Source organism: Chaetura pelagica, unplaced genomic scaffold, assembly GCF_000747805.2.
Source record: "Chaetura pelagica isolate M959 unplaced genomic scaffold, ChaPel_1.0 scaffold243, whole genome shotgun sequence".
Lineage (NCBI taxonomy): Eukaryota > Metazoa > Chordata > Aves > Apodiformes > Apodidae > Chaetura > Chaetura pelagica.
In genome coordinates, this window is record NW_009952712.1 from 685,758 (window position 1) to 702,922 (window position 17,165).

At 49.1% G+C, this 17,165-nt stretch overlaps 1 protein-coding gene across 1 annotated transcript in view; it reads left to right on the plus strand.

Moving 5' to 3' along the window:
• NEGR1 (neuronal growth regulator 1) overlaps positions 1 to 17,165 on the plus strand; it is a 121,865-nt gene that overhangs the window by 37,670 nt on the left and 67,030 nt on the right. Inside the window, exon 4 of the mRNA XM_009994582.1 lies at positions 9,477 to 9,608. Coding sequence (XP_009992884.1) covers positions 9,477 to 9,608 — 132 coding nt within the window. The remainder of the gene's footprint in view (positions 1 to 9,476; positions 9,609 to 17,165) is intronic.

Sequence of the window (17,165 nt, forward strand, 5' to 3'; positions counted from 1 at the left end):
TTCCACTTCTTCCCTGCTCTCTTGCTCTTTTCTCACAGCTTTATTCCCCACTGCCTCCAGTCTAGTTTCCAGTTATTGTCCTAAAACACGAGGGTAACCTGTATGTCTGCATGAGGGCACCTGGGGGGACAGACCTACAGAAGCTGTGTGTTGAGCTGAAGGAAGACAGATTTTCCCATGGCGAGTGACAGGCAAATCCCTGGCACCAGGACACTCTTGTTCTTCTCTCCTTCCTGTTTCCAGAGAGTAGTCATGCCAAAGCATTTAAAAATATAATAACAACAATAACAATAACAATAATTTTAAAAAACAACCAAACAAAAACCCCAAACAAACAGAACAAAACTGAACAAACAAAACAAAACAACCCCCCCCAAAAAAAAAAAAACACAACAAAAACAACCCCCCCAAAAAAACCACAATACAAAAAACCCCCCCAAACAAACAAAACACCCCCCCAAAACCTGGAAGAACTGTTTAGCACATGCAAAATAACAGGCTTGTCTCACTGAGGCACAAGCCGACCCAGCCCGATGATGGGACCAGAGGCAGCGCAGGCCCCTGAGCAGGGCAGTGCCAGCCCTGCCAGCCCCTTCCAGAAACCTGGCACTGGGGAGAGGGGGGGAAGAAAAGAGGCTTTAGAAAACCTGCCAGCTAAATGCTCAGAAACAAACCAAGCCTGATACCAGCTCAACTAATGTCAAGTGTTTTGCTCCACCTGCACTTCTCCTGGAGAGCCTTCCACACGTTGTCCACACGTGCCAGAAATAAGAAGTGCTTTGCTGAGGGGCAGGGACTCTGAACCTGGATTTTCAGGCTGAAAATACTTAACTGACACGGATTATTATCAGCTTTGAAGGGCCTTGTGTGTGTACAAAGTGTGAGCTTGTCTTCTAAAATGATCCATCTCTTGCTTCAAAATAGTTTTAGAACTAAAAGTTTTAGGAACGAAGGATTCTGACCTTTTTATTTTGTCCTGCTAAATTCTAAAAATCTAGCAGATATCATTGCTGGTGATGGTTATTTCACACCACTGCTCCTCTAATGGATTTGCAATTGTGCATGATATCATTTTTTGCCTTTAAGCTGCCCTCCCTCATCCACCCTCTTCTTGGCTGCCCTCTTTGCACAGTGAAGCTTCTTCCAGCACTAATCAAGTCCTGTGAAGGATCGTGCCACCCACCCACGTTTTCCCAGCTTCATAATTGAAGGCCCAGCTAGCAGGTCCTTCAAACCACCTGGCAGTGCTGTCATCTAAAAAGCCCTCTTCTGCTCCAACTGCTGTGTCCTGGGGAGCTTAAAATTGGTGATGATGGGTTGATGGGTCTGGGTCTGTGGTGCCTGTTCCTTGTCTCCCTCTCTGACTGATCCCACCTCCCTTCCCCAGGTGTTTGGTAGAGCCCTGCTGGTGGCGATGGGTTTTCTCAAGGTGGAGCTCTCCTGTGGTCAAGGTGGTGTCCTCAGAGACAAACCTCTGAGGCTGGAGCTGGTGATGTGCTGCCAGGCTGGAGGGCACTGGGCCCCTGCCCGCTCCAGCCGCGGCGTTCCCAGCTCAGTGCCTCCCAGCCACCCTCCTCAGTGGAGACAGATTTATGGCTGCATTACACCGAAAGTGAAGCTCCTTCCCTTTAGGTGTCTAAGGAGCAGAATGTAAAATAATTCAGTGCTTTAACCTGATCAGCAGTGACAGTGATGTGCCTCCCTTATGCCATCATCACTCATCTCGCAGGCAACAGCTTCATCCCGGCGCCAGCGCTGAGCTCCTTGTGCAGGGGAAGGAGTACCGGGCTGAGCTGGAACATCTGCTCCTTGCAACCCAGCTGGAAGTGCTTGGAGATGAGCCAGGAAACCTTCAGAGATAGGGCATGGACAAGCAGCAGCAGCGACGGGCCAAGATTGCCCATGACTGGAGAGGTTCCACGTGTGCAGTGGAGTGGAGGGACAAGAGGGGAGTCCTGCGTGCTGCAGGTGGAGGAGCCAACTGCACTTAGCCCCTGGCATCTGCCAACCACGTCTGCCCCAGGGAAGGACAGGGAAGTGCTCACAGCTGTCTTGAGCCACCAGAGAAACCTGCCAGTTGCCTGCTGGCTGGGCTGTGCATGTTGGCACCGTCTGGCCTCAGGAGAAACTCCTTCAGTGCCAGCACGTTGCACTGGCAAAGATAACAGTTTAAGGCTTGGGTGCCTTTGGGGTTTACAAAGCTTTTGTGTCCTGCTCCTGGACTGTGTTTACAGAGAACACCTCTTCTTTGTGCCCAGTTCTGGGCTCCCCAGTTCAAGAGGGACAGGGATCTACTTGAGAGTCCAACAGAGGCTATGAGGATGATGAAGGGACTGGAACATCTGCCTGATGCAGAAAGGCTGAGAGACCTGGGGCTGTTCAGTCTGGAGAGGAGAAGATTAGGGGGGATCTAAGGAATGTCTATAAATACACAAGAGCAGCAAGAAGGCAGGGACAAGCTCTTGTCACTTGTGCCCTGGGACAGGACGAGGGGCAGTGGATTCAAACTGGAGCCCAGGAAGTTCCACCTCAACATGAGGAAGAACTTCTTTGCTTTGAGGGTGACAGAGCCCTGGGACAGGCTGCCCAGAGAGGTTGAGGAGTCTCCTTCTCTGGAGACTTTCAAGACCCACCTGGATGCCTTTCTGAGTGATCTGTCCTAGGTGTTTGTTTGGAGGAGGGGGGGTTTGGGGGGTTTTGTGTGTTTGGTTTGTTTGTTTGTTTGTTTGTTTGTTTCCTTGCTCTGGCAGGGGGGTTGGACTTAATGATCTTCAGAGGTCCCTTCCAACCCTTGACATTCTGTGATTCTCTGATTCTCTGAGCTCCTCACCCTGTGCCCAGTGCCCAGCTCAGGGCTGGCAGCTCCACCTGGCAGCACTTTCCACCAACCCCGTTGTTTTGTGGTTCTTATTGCACAGAGATGCCTGCTGCTCCCAACTGGTTGGGACCTCCAGGGGTGGGGAATCTGGGGACACAGGGGGCTTGGGCTCTTTCCTCAGCACTTACACAAGACCAGCCATGTGCATGGGACAGTGAGATGTCACACTGGGGGACACAGACGTGGATTGGCCCACACTACAACCATTTGGGGACTTGAAGTTTGGTGATTAATATTTGATACGAGTTTAATGGCCTGGCTCGTGATCCTGAAGAGAAGTTTTTCAGTTGGAGAAGGCATCTCTTGCCACTAAATCAGTGGCTCTCTGGTATGAGCACAGAGCTGGCAGCTTCCCAAGGACTTCAGGGGAATGGCAGGGAGCTCCAGGCAGAGTAAATGAGGGGAGTAATTCACAGTTCAAAGCCAGCAGTGCAAACATGGGTGCTCGGTGAATCTACTGCTCTAGTGGTTCTTTCCTTTGCATAAACGAAAATAAGGCACTTCCAAACTCACACCTCTGCTGTACAAGAGACACTGTCTTCTGGTGATGGGACTTGGAGCCTTTTTTTAAATTATTATTATTATACTTGTAAGTACCAGCTGTGGGAAATTCCCTATTTGGAGCCAATTAAGTGACATCCAGCAGCACAATCTGTTGCTCCAGAGCCCAGTGACATTCCAGTGTCTGGTCAGGGAGGTTCTGGGGAAGATTTCTCAGTAAAAATGTCATTTTTATCAAGGCCACTCCCAAAGTTTGAGCATCCCTTCAGGAACCAGTGGGGGGGTTCCTGGAAATCCTCATGTCTTTGTAAAATCCTTAAACAGGCTGTAAAAACCCCACGTCACTGGTAAAATACAGTTGTCAGGAGAACAATATTCAAACTAAGGTGATCAAATAATTAGGTCTTTTTGAAGGAACTGAGAAAGGAGAGGAAGATGACAGTCTTAGCAAAGCAGGGAGGTTCAAGCTGAAACCATGCAGAAGCAGTGCTCAGAAAGAAGGATTAATTTTGTGGCCATTTGATAACAAACGGAGATTATTTCTTCCTTTTCAATCAAAGTAGATGAACTCATTAATAACTCATAAAATGTGATGAAAATTAGAATTTTAATACATGCTTAGTTTATTCCCTCAGATATTAGTTCATTTTTATTTGAGAAGTACTGCACTTTTGAGTGAGCAGTTTATGAATCACAGGAGATACTTCAGTGAAACAGAATATTTAATGTTCAAAACCAAACCGAGCCACTGTAGGTTTTCCCCTTGCTCCCCTTCCTTTGGTGTAGGGTCCCTCGTGGCTCTTTTGGGAGACACTGATCCTTTGAACAGAGTGTGAAAACATCAGGGCTTGCACCCGTTTTTGAGGGGAAAGTAACAGATAATCTCTAAAGTGCAACAAGATGCTCCTCTTCTCCATTTTTATTCTGGGGACATCCCCTCCAGGAGGCAGAGATGGAAGAGCTGTCACCACAGGTCCTTACTCCTGGGGGGACCTGCCCCATCTGGGTTCCTACCCCCCCAGCCCTGGGGCTCCTGCCCCCTCCAGCTGATGGACAGACCCACCAAGTCTCTTCCAAGAGCTGCTGCTGACCTGGGGCTTTATTGGAAATAATGCTCCCCTTCCCAAGAGCCCAATCCCCACATGAAGTGCCATGAATTATAGATCAGCTCCAGTGAGGTTTAGTCGTGTAGCTTCCTTATTAAAAAGATCATTGCCCTGCCTGTCCCTACACACTTCTAATTCCTTTGTTTTCCAGAGAAGGGTTTTTGAAGCTCTTTTCAGACCGAAGTTACTGCTGATGAGCTCTCTGCCACAGATGAGCCAGTCCCTGGGTGCAAGGGGATCTCCTGCAGCCCCCTGTCCTGCTGAGGGGATGTCAGGGTGCAGAGGGATGATGTCCCTGCCATGGGCTGTGGTTGTGCCCAGAGCAATGATCCCAGGGAAAAACTGGCTGTGCTGGAACCTCTGCCTTCTGCAGGTAGCACAGAGTTTTGAACAGAACCACAGAGTGCTCTGATATACATGAAGTGACATATATGATATACATGAAGTGACATATCCAGAGACACACCGTGCAGACATCAAGGCAACCTACTATCTCAAGTGGTTTTTCTGATTCCAAATAACACCAGGTTGACAGTGTCTTCTCCACCCAGTGCCCAGGGGGAGCTGGCTCTCCCTTGTGCTAACCCTCAGCTGCTAAGGAGACAGGTCAGCCCATGTTCTGGGGTGTGAGCTGACCACGTGCTCCCTGGCGTGGAGGCTGCAAAGAGAGAATTCAGACTTGCTCCACAGCTTGGTAACCCCATGAATCCCCAGCACCCCGTGCAGCCTGGCAGGGGCTCTGCACAGACACAGGAGCTGCTGTCACTTCGGAGAATGAGGGAAACTCTGACAACTTCTCTTGCAGGACCAATCTCTAACCTTTACAAACAACCTCTTGCTAAGTGGCTGAGGCTCACATTGCTCACACCATGAGCCTGCACAGCCAGCTCTCCAAACGCTTCTCTCTACCTATAGATTTCACCTATAAATGTGACCCTGTTTGTCTCCACCTCTGAAACGTTCAACTTTGTCACTCTCCGTTCACATCTCTCCTCTTTTATCAGCTTATCTTTCTTACAAAATTGCTCTGCTCGCTTCTCTTGTTCCATGTTGTCAGCTGGGAGATCTCCACCAGCCCTCAATTTATCTGGCAGTTTGGGATTATTTTTTTTTCTTTACATTTTATCTGATTTTTCTCTTCAGACGTGGAGCAGGGCTTCTCTGAAGCTAAATGGCCTTCAGCACTCGGTGCTTAAGTGGTCCCTGATGTGATAGGGCTGTTCTCCTAATAGACAGTGAGCTGCTCAGATTACCTGCAGGTCCTTGGAGAGGACTATCCAATTACAGCATTTGCTGTAACTTTAAACCCAGAATCCATAACGAGTAGTAGAAATGGCTTCAGATCATTTTTCTGAGTGAATCCAATACTTTAGATTTTAGATTGTTCTCAGCATCTCACAGCAACTCATCTCCAGGAAAGAAAAGTGCCTCCTTGCACCCTTGATCCTGTACCTCCACCCAGCCTCTCAGGTCAAAAAGGACCTTACAGATTGCCTAGAGAGGTCATGGAGGCCCCATCCCTGGAGACATTCAAGGTTGGGCTTGATGAGGCTCTGAGCAATCTTTTCTAGTGTGAGATGTCCCTGCTGGTTGTAGGGGGTTGGACTAGATGACCTTTAGAGGTCACTTCCAAACCATTCTGTGATTCTATCTCCACACCTTCTCCCTTTTGGGAGGCAGTTCCCTTGGCTCTGCTCCATGGGAGTGCCCTGAGCCCATGATGAAGGGGAACTGGCATCAGCTCAGCTTCCTGCTCTCCACACTCCCAGCCCTGCGAGGGTCTTCACCCTCTGCTGGAGGATGGAACATCAAAGATTGGCTCAAAAAAGCCAGTCCTGGGTACTGTACAGATCTTACAGTTCATAAACAGAGTTATCTTGTAGTTACTTAATATCCTGATGAATAGGGGGAAAAAAACATGCCTCTTGGCTCAGATGAGGTTCTCAGAGTTTTTTGGAGCTACCCTGGACTTGCACCAGATTTTTCTTCTTCCTGACTCATGTTTAACACCAGGGGAGGAAAATGCTGCCCTTGCAGAACTCATCCATCCAGGCCTTGGAGAAGGGGCCCATATGGCAACGTGTACCTGTGCTGCACCTGGTGCCAGAGACCATATGTGTGGTGGAGAAAACACAGCTTTAATTGTGTAGCCTCCTGGGGAATAACAAGTGTGCTGGTGCTCAGCCCTCCTGCCACGTGGCAGCCCCAGGAGCTGCCATTCCAGCTCAGCCACACTGGGTCCCCTTCCTGGCTGGAGACCCTGCTCTTACCACCTCAGATACCCAGAGCAGGTGCTTACCCATCAGCATGTGGATCAGCACGTCCAGTTAAGAGACCTTCTAGCCCATCAGGAATGGCCTTGGGCATGAGACACTCTCATCTGTGTGTTTCCTTTACTTCAGCTTTTTTTTTTTTCTTTTTCTTTTTGCTTTTTTTCCCCATCCTTGATCAAAGGTCTTGGCTGACACAACCTCAGGCTGATGGTCTAACAAATCTTCCAGATCTGTTTTTCTCAGGTACCAAGTCTGGTAAGTCTTTTGGCCCCATGGGCAGGCCAGCCAGCCAGCCATGCTCCTGACATCTTGGTAGGCCCATGAAATGCACCTGGGCTGCACCTGGTGGTTACCAGGGCTGTAAGACATGACAAAAAAAAAAACCAACAGTGAGAAAACTGAATTGTCTTCATCCACAATTTATTCTCCAGATGCTTAGGAATATCCTTTTATGAGCTGGATGTGTGTGCAAGGGACCAGAAATACACTTAGAGGTTCTCCTGCCTGTGTCTGTCACACAACCCCACTGCAGATCTCCCACACAGCCAAGGGAAATCTCTAGCACTAAAAACAAGCTGGAGAAGATGAAACACTGTGCAGAGAAACAGGAAAGGGGAAACGTGGTATCTAGTATTTACTAAAAGCTTTCTTACATGAGCCAGATGCAAAATTACTGGGGACATGAAGGCTTGAAAATTACGTGATTTTACTATTTTCCAGTGTGTCTGAGCCGCATGACACACGTGGGGTTTGCAGCACCATACACCTGCACAACTTCCTTGCATTTCATGTCATTTTATTGGTATTAGAAGGAAAACAAAAGTCTTTCTGGAAGGCCCCTGTGCAGGCAGACACCCCGTGCAGGCAGGGGCTTTGCACCTTCACTGCTGTTCAAAGCAAGAGTAAATGCACTTGTCCTGGAAGTGGTTCCAACCACGACATGAACAGGAACAGCTGCTTTGCTGGTGGAAGGGCTTGGGGTTTTTTTTTCATAATTTATTTCTACAAACAGCATGGAAGAGGGCAAAAAAAATTCTCATGCAATTTCTCCTATCCCATACATTATTTCCTTGCATTTCAGGGCTGTTCAGTTGAATTCACAATAATTTTCCAATTCCAGTCTTATCGCTGTGCTTCCCCCAGCCAGTGCTCCTTGGGCTCTGCCCTGTGACAGGCTGGTGCATTGTGCTCATTAATGAGTGTTGCCTTGCTAAGAGATGCTCTGTGATAATTGATGGTTTGAACCTTGCACACTTCAAAGCATTAATCCGTGAACAGATAAGCAAATGAAATTCACTGCTGTGATGGGCATGGTCATAATATTTCTGCTTTGCTCTGCCTACCAGTTCAGATTTTTGTAATTGCTCAGTAAGTTGCAAAGTTATTAACAGTTGATTAAAAGCTTGTCTGTCTGGGAAAACACTTCAGCAAGTCTTTTTAACCTTCTGGCCTATAATTGCCAGCATCTGTAATCACGACCACTTGGATATATTGGTTTAAGATGAAAATGATGGTTTGGTTCATTATGTGGTGAACACCTTGTGAGGAACCTGAAACAACTAATGTGCTGCCACCTTCAGCTGCTCAAGAGATGTGGGCAGATGCACTTGGACCAGGCAGTGGTTTTTCTCCCAAGGGTATCAAAGTGCTGACTTTGCCCCCTGGGTTGGAGTTGCTGGGATCTAGCAAAGTACAGAAGTGTCTTCGTGCTGTGACTCCATGGCCTGGGGGCATCAATTAGCTTTTGAGTCAAGGAACTGTTCTTGCTATCTAAAATCTTTGATGGTTTCAGATACCACGTAGCAAGGAGTTACCCATTTCAGTCTGGTCTTTGTCTTGCTGTGCATTGGACAGGCCTCTGTGTGGTTTGAGTAGCTGCCCATGTTCCCGTGGAGTGAGGCCAGTGCTGGGGAGCTCAGTGGTTGGGTTTGGGTGCTCTGGGAGAGAAGAGCTGCTGTTTCATTCTCTGTTAATATGAAGAAACGTGTACTTGGGCACAACACGTGAGCACTGAGTGGTGTGGTGAGCAACCCTGAAAGGGCTTTTTTTTCCTGGAGATAGGATGTGGGATGAGCCACCAGTCTGCACCTGCAGGCACCCATTAGAGGTGGTCAGCCAGTGGTTCCCTCCTGACAGGTCTGGCTTTGGGGATCCTCAGGGTGCAGGGGGGGGAAGCTGAGCCCTCCAGCTGATGAGGGTTATAATCTATATCTATACAGCTGGTTGAAATATAGCTACAAGGTCCAATGGTCATTGAAAAGCAGAAACACCTGTGATGGGAGGCTGATGCTGGGGTCACCCCCAGCAGCAGTGATGATTAATCCAGGGCTGGGTGTTGTCCCTTTAAGTTGCTCCAATCACTGGCTCTGCTTCTGATTACTGGGGGTCTCAGCTCAGGTGCAAACCGTGAGCCCTAAGAACTGCTGAAACTCTTTAAGGCAAGGTTTGGGCTGAGGGCCATGGGCTTCACTAGCACATTGTTCTTGTGGGTGTGGGGCTGCTGAGCTCCACGGTGAGGCACAGTCAGGAGGGGCACTTGGCAGCCCCAGGAGCTCAGGGTGGGTTTTCAGCCTTGCTGTGATCTGGGGTTTGTGAGGAAAAGCCACAGGGGCTGCCTGGCAGCCCTTGGACCTGGCAAAACCCTGCAGATCTTGGTGAAGCTCTGGGCATTCTGTGCTCAGCTTCCAGTAATTTCTTTCTCTGACTGTTTCTTTTCAGCCAAGCCCTTTGAGAGTGGGCAGTACCTGGACATCTATGGCATCACCAGGGACCAGGCTGGGGAGTACGAGTGCTGCGCAGAGAACGACGTCTCGGTCCCGGACGTGAGAAAAGTCAAAGTCACAGTGAACTGTAAGTCGTGGTGGTTTTTAATCTCGATGTGCCAGGGCTGTGGCTGTGGAGGCTGGAGCAGAGAGCTGCTGTGCTGTGGTGTGCTGGGGTTTTGTGCTGCAGCAGCAGAGTGACCTGAGCCTTTTGATGTCCAAGCCGGTCTCACCAAAGGAGAAGAGATGCAGGTTCAGAGCCTGGGTTGCCTGCAGGGCTGGTGGTGCTGGTGCTGTCCCTGCTTGTGGGGCTGGGGCTCCAGCTTTGGAGTAATTATTGAGTAATTGTCTGAGTGACCTCTGAGGAGTGCTGTGACTGTCGGGCTGGGGTGTTTCTGGTGTCACTTGCTGCAGCTGAGCAGTGCCATGAGGAGAGGAGGAAAGTTTTGAAGTCCTGTTTGGGTGGTTGGCTGGTGATGGGTCTGTGTGAGACCTGAGGTGCTCCCAGGTGAGGCAGTGAGGTGTTCCCTGGTGGTGGGGGCAACACCAGGGTGGCCCCTACCTGGCCCTGCCTGCTCTGAGCTCAGGGGGTTTTATCACTGTGGAGGTGACTTGGAGCTGAATTTTGTTTAGCACCTGGCATGACATGAAGCAGCCAGAGCAGTGGTCTCCTTCACTCCAGTGTGCTGAAAAAAAGAGAATTGGAATAATTGCTCTCCTTCACTCTGGCTGTGCATTTTGTTAGGCTAAGTGCAATCACCCAGCTTGTCATTTGTAACAGCTTTTGGTTTGAAAACTGCTGTGGCAGCTTTATTGACCAGAGGTTTTTGAGATCTCAGTCTGTCTCTCCTTCCCCACCTGTGTCCCTGTCCCCGGGGGCTGCAGTGCCCCTAGGAACTAGGAGCTATGTGGGAGGCAAAAAACCCTTGTGGAACCATTATTTTTTGCATGGTCTGTGCTTACTGGAAGGTTGCCCATAGGAGAAGCTGTGCAGATACCTGGCTGGGTGTTCTGGGCTGACTCCTCTCACACAAGCTGTGCTTGGGTGCTCTGTGTAGCTGGGGAAATAACTGGAACAGGGAGCAGAGGGGATGGGGGGGAGCTCAGGTGAGTTTGAGCCAAACAGGTATTGCATCTGTGTTATTTTGTAGCAAAGGGTGAAATTTGCTGTCTGGAGGGCTTTCCAAGTGTTCACAGAAAGGGAAATGTTGGTGAGTCTGCTCAGGGCTTGTGCTGGTGTTTAGGGTTGGTTTGGGGTTTTTTTAGTTAAAAAAAAAGAGCACAGAGGAGGTGGTAAAATTGTGCAGTCTCTCCTGTGAGTTATTCCTGGGGAGATTCTGATTAGACAGGAGGAAGATCTTTCACAATGAGAGCAGTCATCCATTGGAATGATCACCCCAGGGAAGTTGGTGGATCCCTCAGCATGGGATCTTTTTGAGATTCAGCTGGGCAGGGTGCTGAGCCAGCTTATTTAGACTGTGCTTCTGCCAAGAAGGGTTGGCCCAGATGATCCTTGAGGTCTCTTCCAACCTGGGGTTCTATGGTTCTGTGACTGCTAAATCAACCAACAAGCTGAATCAAGTGTCCAAGCTGATCTTTGCCCTGCTTTGGCTACCAGGGCTAAGCTGAAAGTGTCCTTGGCCATAGTGTGGGTGCACGTGGCATTATGCCAGATTTGGGCAAACTTCTAAGTCTGCACTGAGGACATGAAGAATAATTTATTTTAAAAAAAACTTTTCTTAAAACTAGAGAAAAATGGGGAGGGGGGATAAAATTGAAGTGTTGTAAAACTAGGGCCTGGATACAGCATGAACAGTTTGTACACATGGACAATTAGTCGTAGTCAGCTAATTGCTGCTGGATTGGTACATTGTCCCTTGGCCAGATAAGCACTCAGAACATCTGCTCCCTGCTGCTGATGCTCATCCCTTCTGACCAGGCAGAAAAATGACTCGTGGCATTCAGGAGAGGGTCAAGAAGGAGCTGGCTGCTGCTGCTGGGGGCACGGTCACTTCCCAGCACCCTGGCATGGGCAGCCCTGTTCCAAAAGGGCTGTCGTGTGTGACCAATCCAGCAGAGTTCTGCCCATTTCCTGCCAGCTGAGCTGGCCTGGCAGGGCACCTTTCCCTCAATCAAAGCTAAAGATTTCACTTAGGAGAGCTGTGGTTTGCTTGTCACCATTCACAAGAAATCTCTATCAATTCTATTTTAAAGTTTAAAATCTGGAAAGGTCTTAACAAGAGAACTACAGCAGGAGAGAGGATGCTGTCAGGTCTGACCCTGGGCTGGGTGGAGTTTCCTTAGTTAAATGTTCTTTGGTCCTGTTTATTTGTCTAATGGACTAATGAGGAGCAAGGCTTTCTCCCTCCAGCCCTCCCCTTCAAAAAAACAAAGTCACATGCCTCTATTTTCTGTGGCTTTCAAGCCTGGCTAGCCCTGCTGCTGGGGCCCTGCTCTCAGCTCAGCACCAGCTCCACACCCCCCCCTGCTCCTCTCCCACCCTGGCACTACCCAGTGCTGCTCCTTGTGGTGCAGGGTGTTGTGCAGGTTCCTCCTCCATGTGCTTCATTCCACCTCCTGGTGATTCAGTCCCTTGGCAGGTGTCAGTGAAGCAGTGACCAGCAGACCAAACCCCATCCTTCAGCCCCACCGGGCTCTTCTCACTTGCCCAGGTGCCCTCACCTTGCCCACCTGCAGTGCTGGCAGAAAATGCTCGTGGCAGTAACATCTGCAGCCTGTGCTTCCCCTCCTGCCCCCGTGTCCAGCCATGAGCTGCAGGAGCATCTCCGAGGCTGAGGAATCCCTGACCCATGGCTCTGTCCTTCCACCCTGCCCTGTGCAGCGTTGCTGGGATGCCCAGCACAGGGCTCTGGGCCTGGCACTGCTGCTCCCTCTGCTGCCAGGGCTGTTCTGCACTGCACAATGAGTCCAGGGCTCCTTGTGCCCCGTTCGTAGGATGCATCAGTGAGCCCTGAGCAGGCACAGTGGCTGTCAGCATCGTTCTGAACATGGAGATTCATCACCTGCAGCAGCTGCTCAGCCACCCAAGCATGTACAAGAAAATTACCAGGTTTAAATTACTTTCTGAATTTGAAGTTTCTTGGCTGGGCAACTTCCATCCATACATAAGCAACCAGCTTCCTTATAGCACATGAATTATAACTCTAATGCCTTTGCTGGATTTTGTGTGGTGGTTTTTTTTCTTTATACTGCTTCTTATTGCATAATCTACATTTTCTGCATAATTTGTCCCCCATAATTTGCCTTTTAAAAATGGTGGTCTGAGAATCCATGGTGTGTTTGTCTGCCTTACTTTGAGGTGGGGGGGGCAAAGAAATAAAATGCTGCTCATTGATGAAGAAGGAATGCCCTCCCAGATCAAGTTAAAATAGATAAGTTTTAATCCAATTTCACTTCACAAGGAAATCCTATGGGGATTTTCCATCACATTTCATAAAGCAAATACTGGTTTCCAGATGATTATATTGAACCCCACTTGGATTGAGCTAGCCTGGGTTAGCAAGACTTTAATCTCTGCTGTGTGGGCTGGTCTGAGGCTGTGCCTGTGGAGCTGCAGCTTTGTGGCTCCTCTGCTGCCCTGGTGCTGTGCTTAACCAGACTAGGGCAGCTCCAAAGTGTGAGGAACTGCAGAAGTGCTGAGATGATGAGGAGTGTGATGTGTGAAACTGGCATCGGTTTAATTCATGTGTAACCATCAGCTACTGAAGTAAATAGCAATGTGGGCTGCTAAAGCAGAGCTTGTGCTGCTGGATTCCTGCTTCAGCTGATGTACAGGAGGGGTCTGGTTTTCTGTAGCTGCATCTCCAGCAGTTCTGGTAAGGCTGGAACTTGCAGACTTTACTGGATTGAGATCTGTTGGCTTTGGAGAGGAGCAAAGCCATTCAGCTGAAGTTAAAAGACAATTTAACATCAGCCTTTGTGAGCCCCCTCTTGCTGCAAATTGAAAGCCAGATCTGTGTGCACTTACTGGGGAGCACTGGTGGGGTTGGTGGCTTTGGCTGCCCTGGGCCCTTCATGGGAACAGGGACAGGACCTCATTCCTGAGCCAGGACTCCCAGGTTGTTCCTCTGGCTCGTGCTGCCTGGAAGGAAGCACTGCCTGGTGCAGCTGGGGCTCAGCCTGCAGCAGTGCTCCTGCCTCAAGCTGCTCTGCTGGCTTCTATGGGCAGGAAATAAAACAATATAAAGAGAAATCAATATTCTAGATAGCAAGCCACACCTGCCTGCAACCCTGTGTCTGTGTACTGGTATTTGCCTTTAGATCTTGGAAATACTGAAAAAGGAAGATGCAAGTCAGGCTACATGCTGACCTGTAACAGCAGTACTGAGTGAGTCCTGCCCCTGCATCAGGGTTTCCCTGGGCCCTGCCCCTGGTGTCTCCAGCCATGGCAGCTCCATGGGCACTGTGCTCCATCACAGACCTTCACTGAGCACTTTCAGTGTCCAACATGGACCTTCCTGGCAGAGTTACAACCCTGTTCTTCACCTGTCCTCTGAGGAACAGAAGGCAGATTGCTCTCACCTCTCCAGCTCTGAAGGCAGGGGACTGCTGCTCCTCACATGTACCTCCTGCTTCATCTCATCTCTAATTCTTGGGTCGTGTTTTCTAAGGAACTGACTAAATGTTTCTTTTCTGTAGATCAGCTGGTGCTAGGGAAGGGCTTTCTTGAACAAGGTGTTCAGGACTTGAGCTGGCATTCCAGGGGAGGTGTTGCATGGCCAAGGGTGTGGAAGGTTTATTTTTGGGTGTCTGCACATCTGCTGAGGGCACTCACCTTCCTGTGGCAGCAGGACATTTCAGGGAGTCTGAGTCCTGGAGAATGGCAGCCTCATCTCCTCACTGCATTTGTCCAACTGATGATCCCTCAGTGTTGAGCTCATTCCTCTTTGGTGTTGGCCAGTTTTCAGGCCACTTCTTCAATTTATCAGGGTTGCTTCAGTGTTCTCACAGTTGATACTGGTGGTAATGAAACCCCCATCAGTCAGAGGCCCAGGACTGATGTCCAGCTAAGCAGACAGGACAGCAGACCCATGAGCATGACCTTCTAGGCAATGTATACACATCTGAAGGTCCATGGAGATGATCTGAGGGCCAGAGCAGCTCTGCTCTGGAGCCAGGCTGGGAGAGCTGGGGTGTTCAGCCTGGAGAAGAGAAAGCTCCAGGGAGACCTGAGAGCAGCTTCCAGTGCCTGAAGGGGCTCCAGGAAAGCTGGGGAGGGGCTTGGGACAAGGGCAGGGAGGGGAAACAATTTGAAGCTGGAGGAGGGGAGATTCAGATGAGACATTAGGAAAAAATTCTTTGCTGTGAGGGTGGTGAGAGCCTGGCCCAGGCTGCCCAGGGAAGCTGTGGCTGCCCCATCCCTGGCAGTGTTGAAGGGCAGGTTGGATGGGGCTTGGAGCAGCCTGGGCTGCTGGGAGGTGTCCCTGCCCATGCAGGAGGTGGGATCTAGATGATCTCTAAGGTGCCCCCAGCCCATTCTATGAGGACAATGCTTAGCCAAGCCCAGCCTGCTCTCCTGCCTGGGAGATGTGGTCACACCCCTGCTCAGCTGGGCTGTGACATCCACTGCTGCTCCCTGCAGGGACTGGTGACCCAACACAACCTGTTCTTAACAAACATGTTGGCCGTTGCTCATCTTCTTGTTATTTTCCAGGTGCTTTTACATCTTTGATTGCTTGAACAGTATTTTTATGGAGTTGGAGATAATGGACTGGGCTGTAATTCCTTGGCTCCTGTTGCTCCCTGAGCAGGGTTTGTGGTTGGACTTGCCCCACCCCTAAGAAATAACATGGTAGCTCTGAGTTTGCTTCATCCACCTCTTGAATGTATTTTTTTAAAATAGACACACTGATCATATATTTTTGGGTTTGTATCAGTTTGGTTTATTCATGTACTTGCTGCATGATTCTTTCCCTTAACCTGAAATATAAACCAATTAATTCTGGTCATTTAATTGGTCGTATTCTGTGTTTGGGTTGATTCTGTTTCCTTTACCCTTTCCTCGGTCTGCATGTGTTTAGTGTTCTTCACCAAATCATCAAGGTTGGTTTGTCTGGGGTTTTTTTTCCCCCCTCCTCTCATCAGTTTCCCTGTCTCTGGCCCATCCCCAGCTCCCAGCCCAGTCCTGCTGCTGGTTTGCAGCTGGAGCAGTGCTGGTCCGGTGGGAATGGGCTTCCTGGGAGCAGCAAGGTGGTTCCTGAGGTGTCTGGCTGGACCATGAGCTTCTTCCAGTTCATCCTTCCTGGTCTGAGATGTTCCATGCTGTAGGGTTTTTTCCAGGAGGAAGGTGTGTGAATTTCCAGCAGGGTGTGTTTCAGGTGGACAGGTCAGGGTGTTGGCAGAGCAGCTTCGCTTGTCAGCGTTTCTTGCCAGCCTGCCTTGCTGTTGCCATGGTGCTTTGCATAATGTTATGCATAATCTTCTGATTTCACTTTGAAATCAGCTGTACTGTACAAGCCACTCCAGCCTGGTTGTATCTGCAGCCTTAAACCAGCTGGGGAAAAACACTGCAGGACTTGAGTGTGTCGGGGCTCCTAATTCCTGGACGTGTTGCTGGGACTTGCCTGTCCCAGGGAGTGCCCAGCTATGAACTGCTGCTGACCCAAGGAAAACTCTTCTTTGGCAAGGCTTTTTGTTTTGGATTTGACAAGGAAAATTGCCCTCTAGGAGAATGAATGCTTTATTAAATAAAAAGGCAACACCTGTATCTTTTCTGAAGGTCTCAGTCCTCTGCTTTGGAGCTGAGAGTAAAATTACTCAGAGCAATCAGCAGTGTCAACTCCCATGTTCTTACAGCATATGGGAGGGGAGGAGGGGGCTTCTGTTTAAGCAGAAATACATATCTCTGATTCTTATTTTTTTAATAGCTAAAGATGCACAACTTCATATTTATAACCCTGACTAACTTGAGGCTTCTGGTCAGCATTGGATTTAGCAGAGCAGGGATAATTTGGTTGGAGAAACAGTCAGTCTGCGTAAGTGCATTTTGATCAATAAGTGCAACATCTATTTACTGAACAGTGGCACGTGTTTGTGTGCATCTTTGTTTTTGCAATATTGTCAGTCAGCCAGCTGGGAAGGAACAGCCTTCTTGTCTGTTGCACCAGAAGCTTTCAACAGGGCCTGCAGACAAGGCTGGTGCATCTCACAGCCTTAAGGGACCTCAATCACAAATGTTTCCTCTCACTGAGGACTCATCCATCCAATGACAAAGTTGTTTTTTCCTTTCAAATAAGCTGAACTCAGTTCTCTGAAAGAACAAACTGTGGAGGAGAAGGTACTGCTTTTCTTCAGGGTGTCATTTATAGCTGGTAGATTTGGTCCCATCAAACCTTCAGAGTTGCAGCCACAAGAGATGAAGTCATCTGCTCACATCTGACTGTGTGGAACAGAAAGACCTTCTCCTGGTGTTGCAGTGGTTGATGTTTTCCATCTGGTGGAAATTCCCACGTGTAAAGCCAGGACAACTGTGGGTTGGTCTCTCTTTAATGATGAATTTTCTGCTGTCCTCTAAAATGAAGCTTTTGATCCTGCACAGTGTCATCAGAGTTGGGGTTTTCTCACTTTTAGGGTTTTGTTGTTATATTTGCTCAACATTGGGACTAAAAATCATCTTTCACTAATT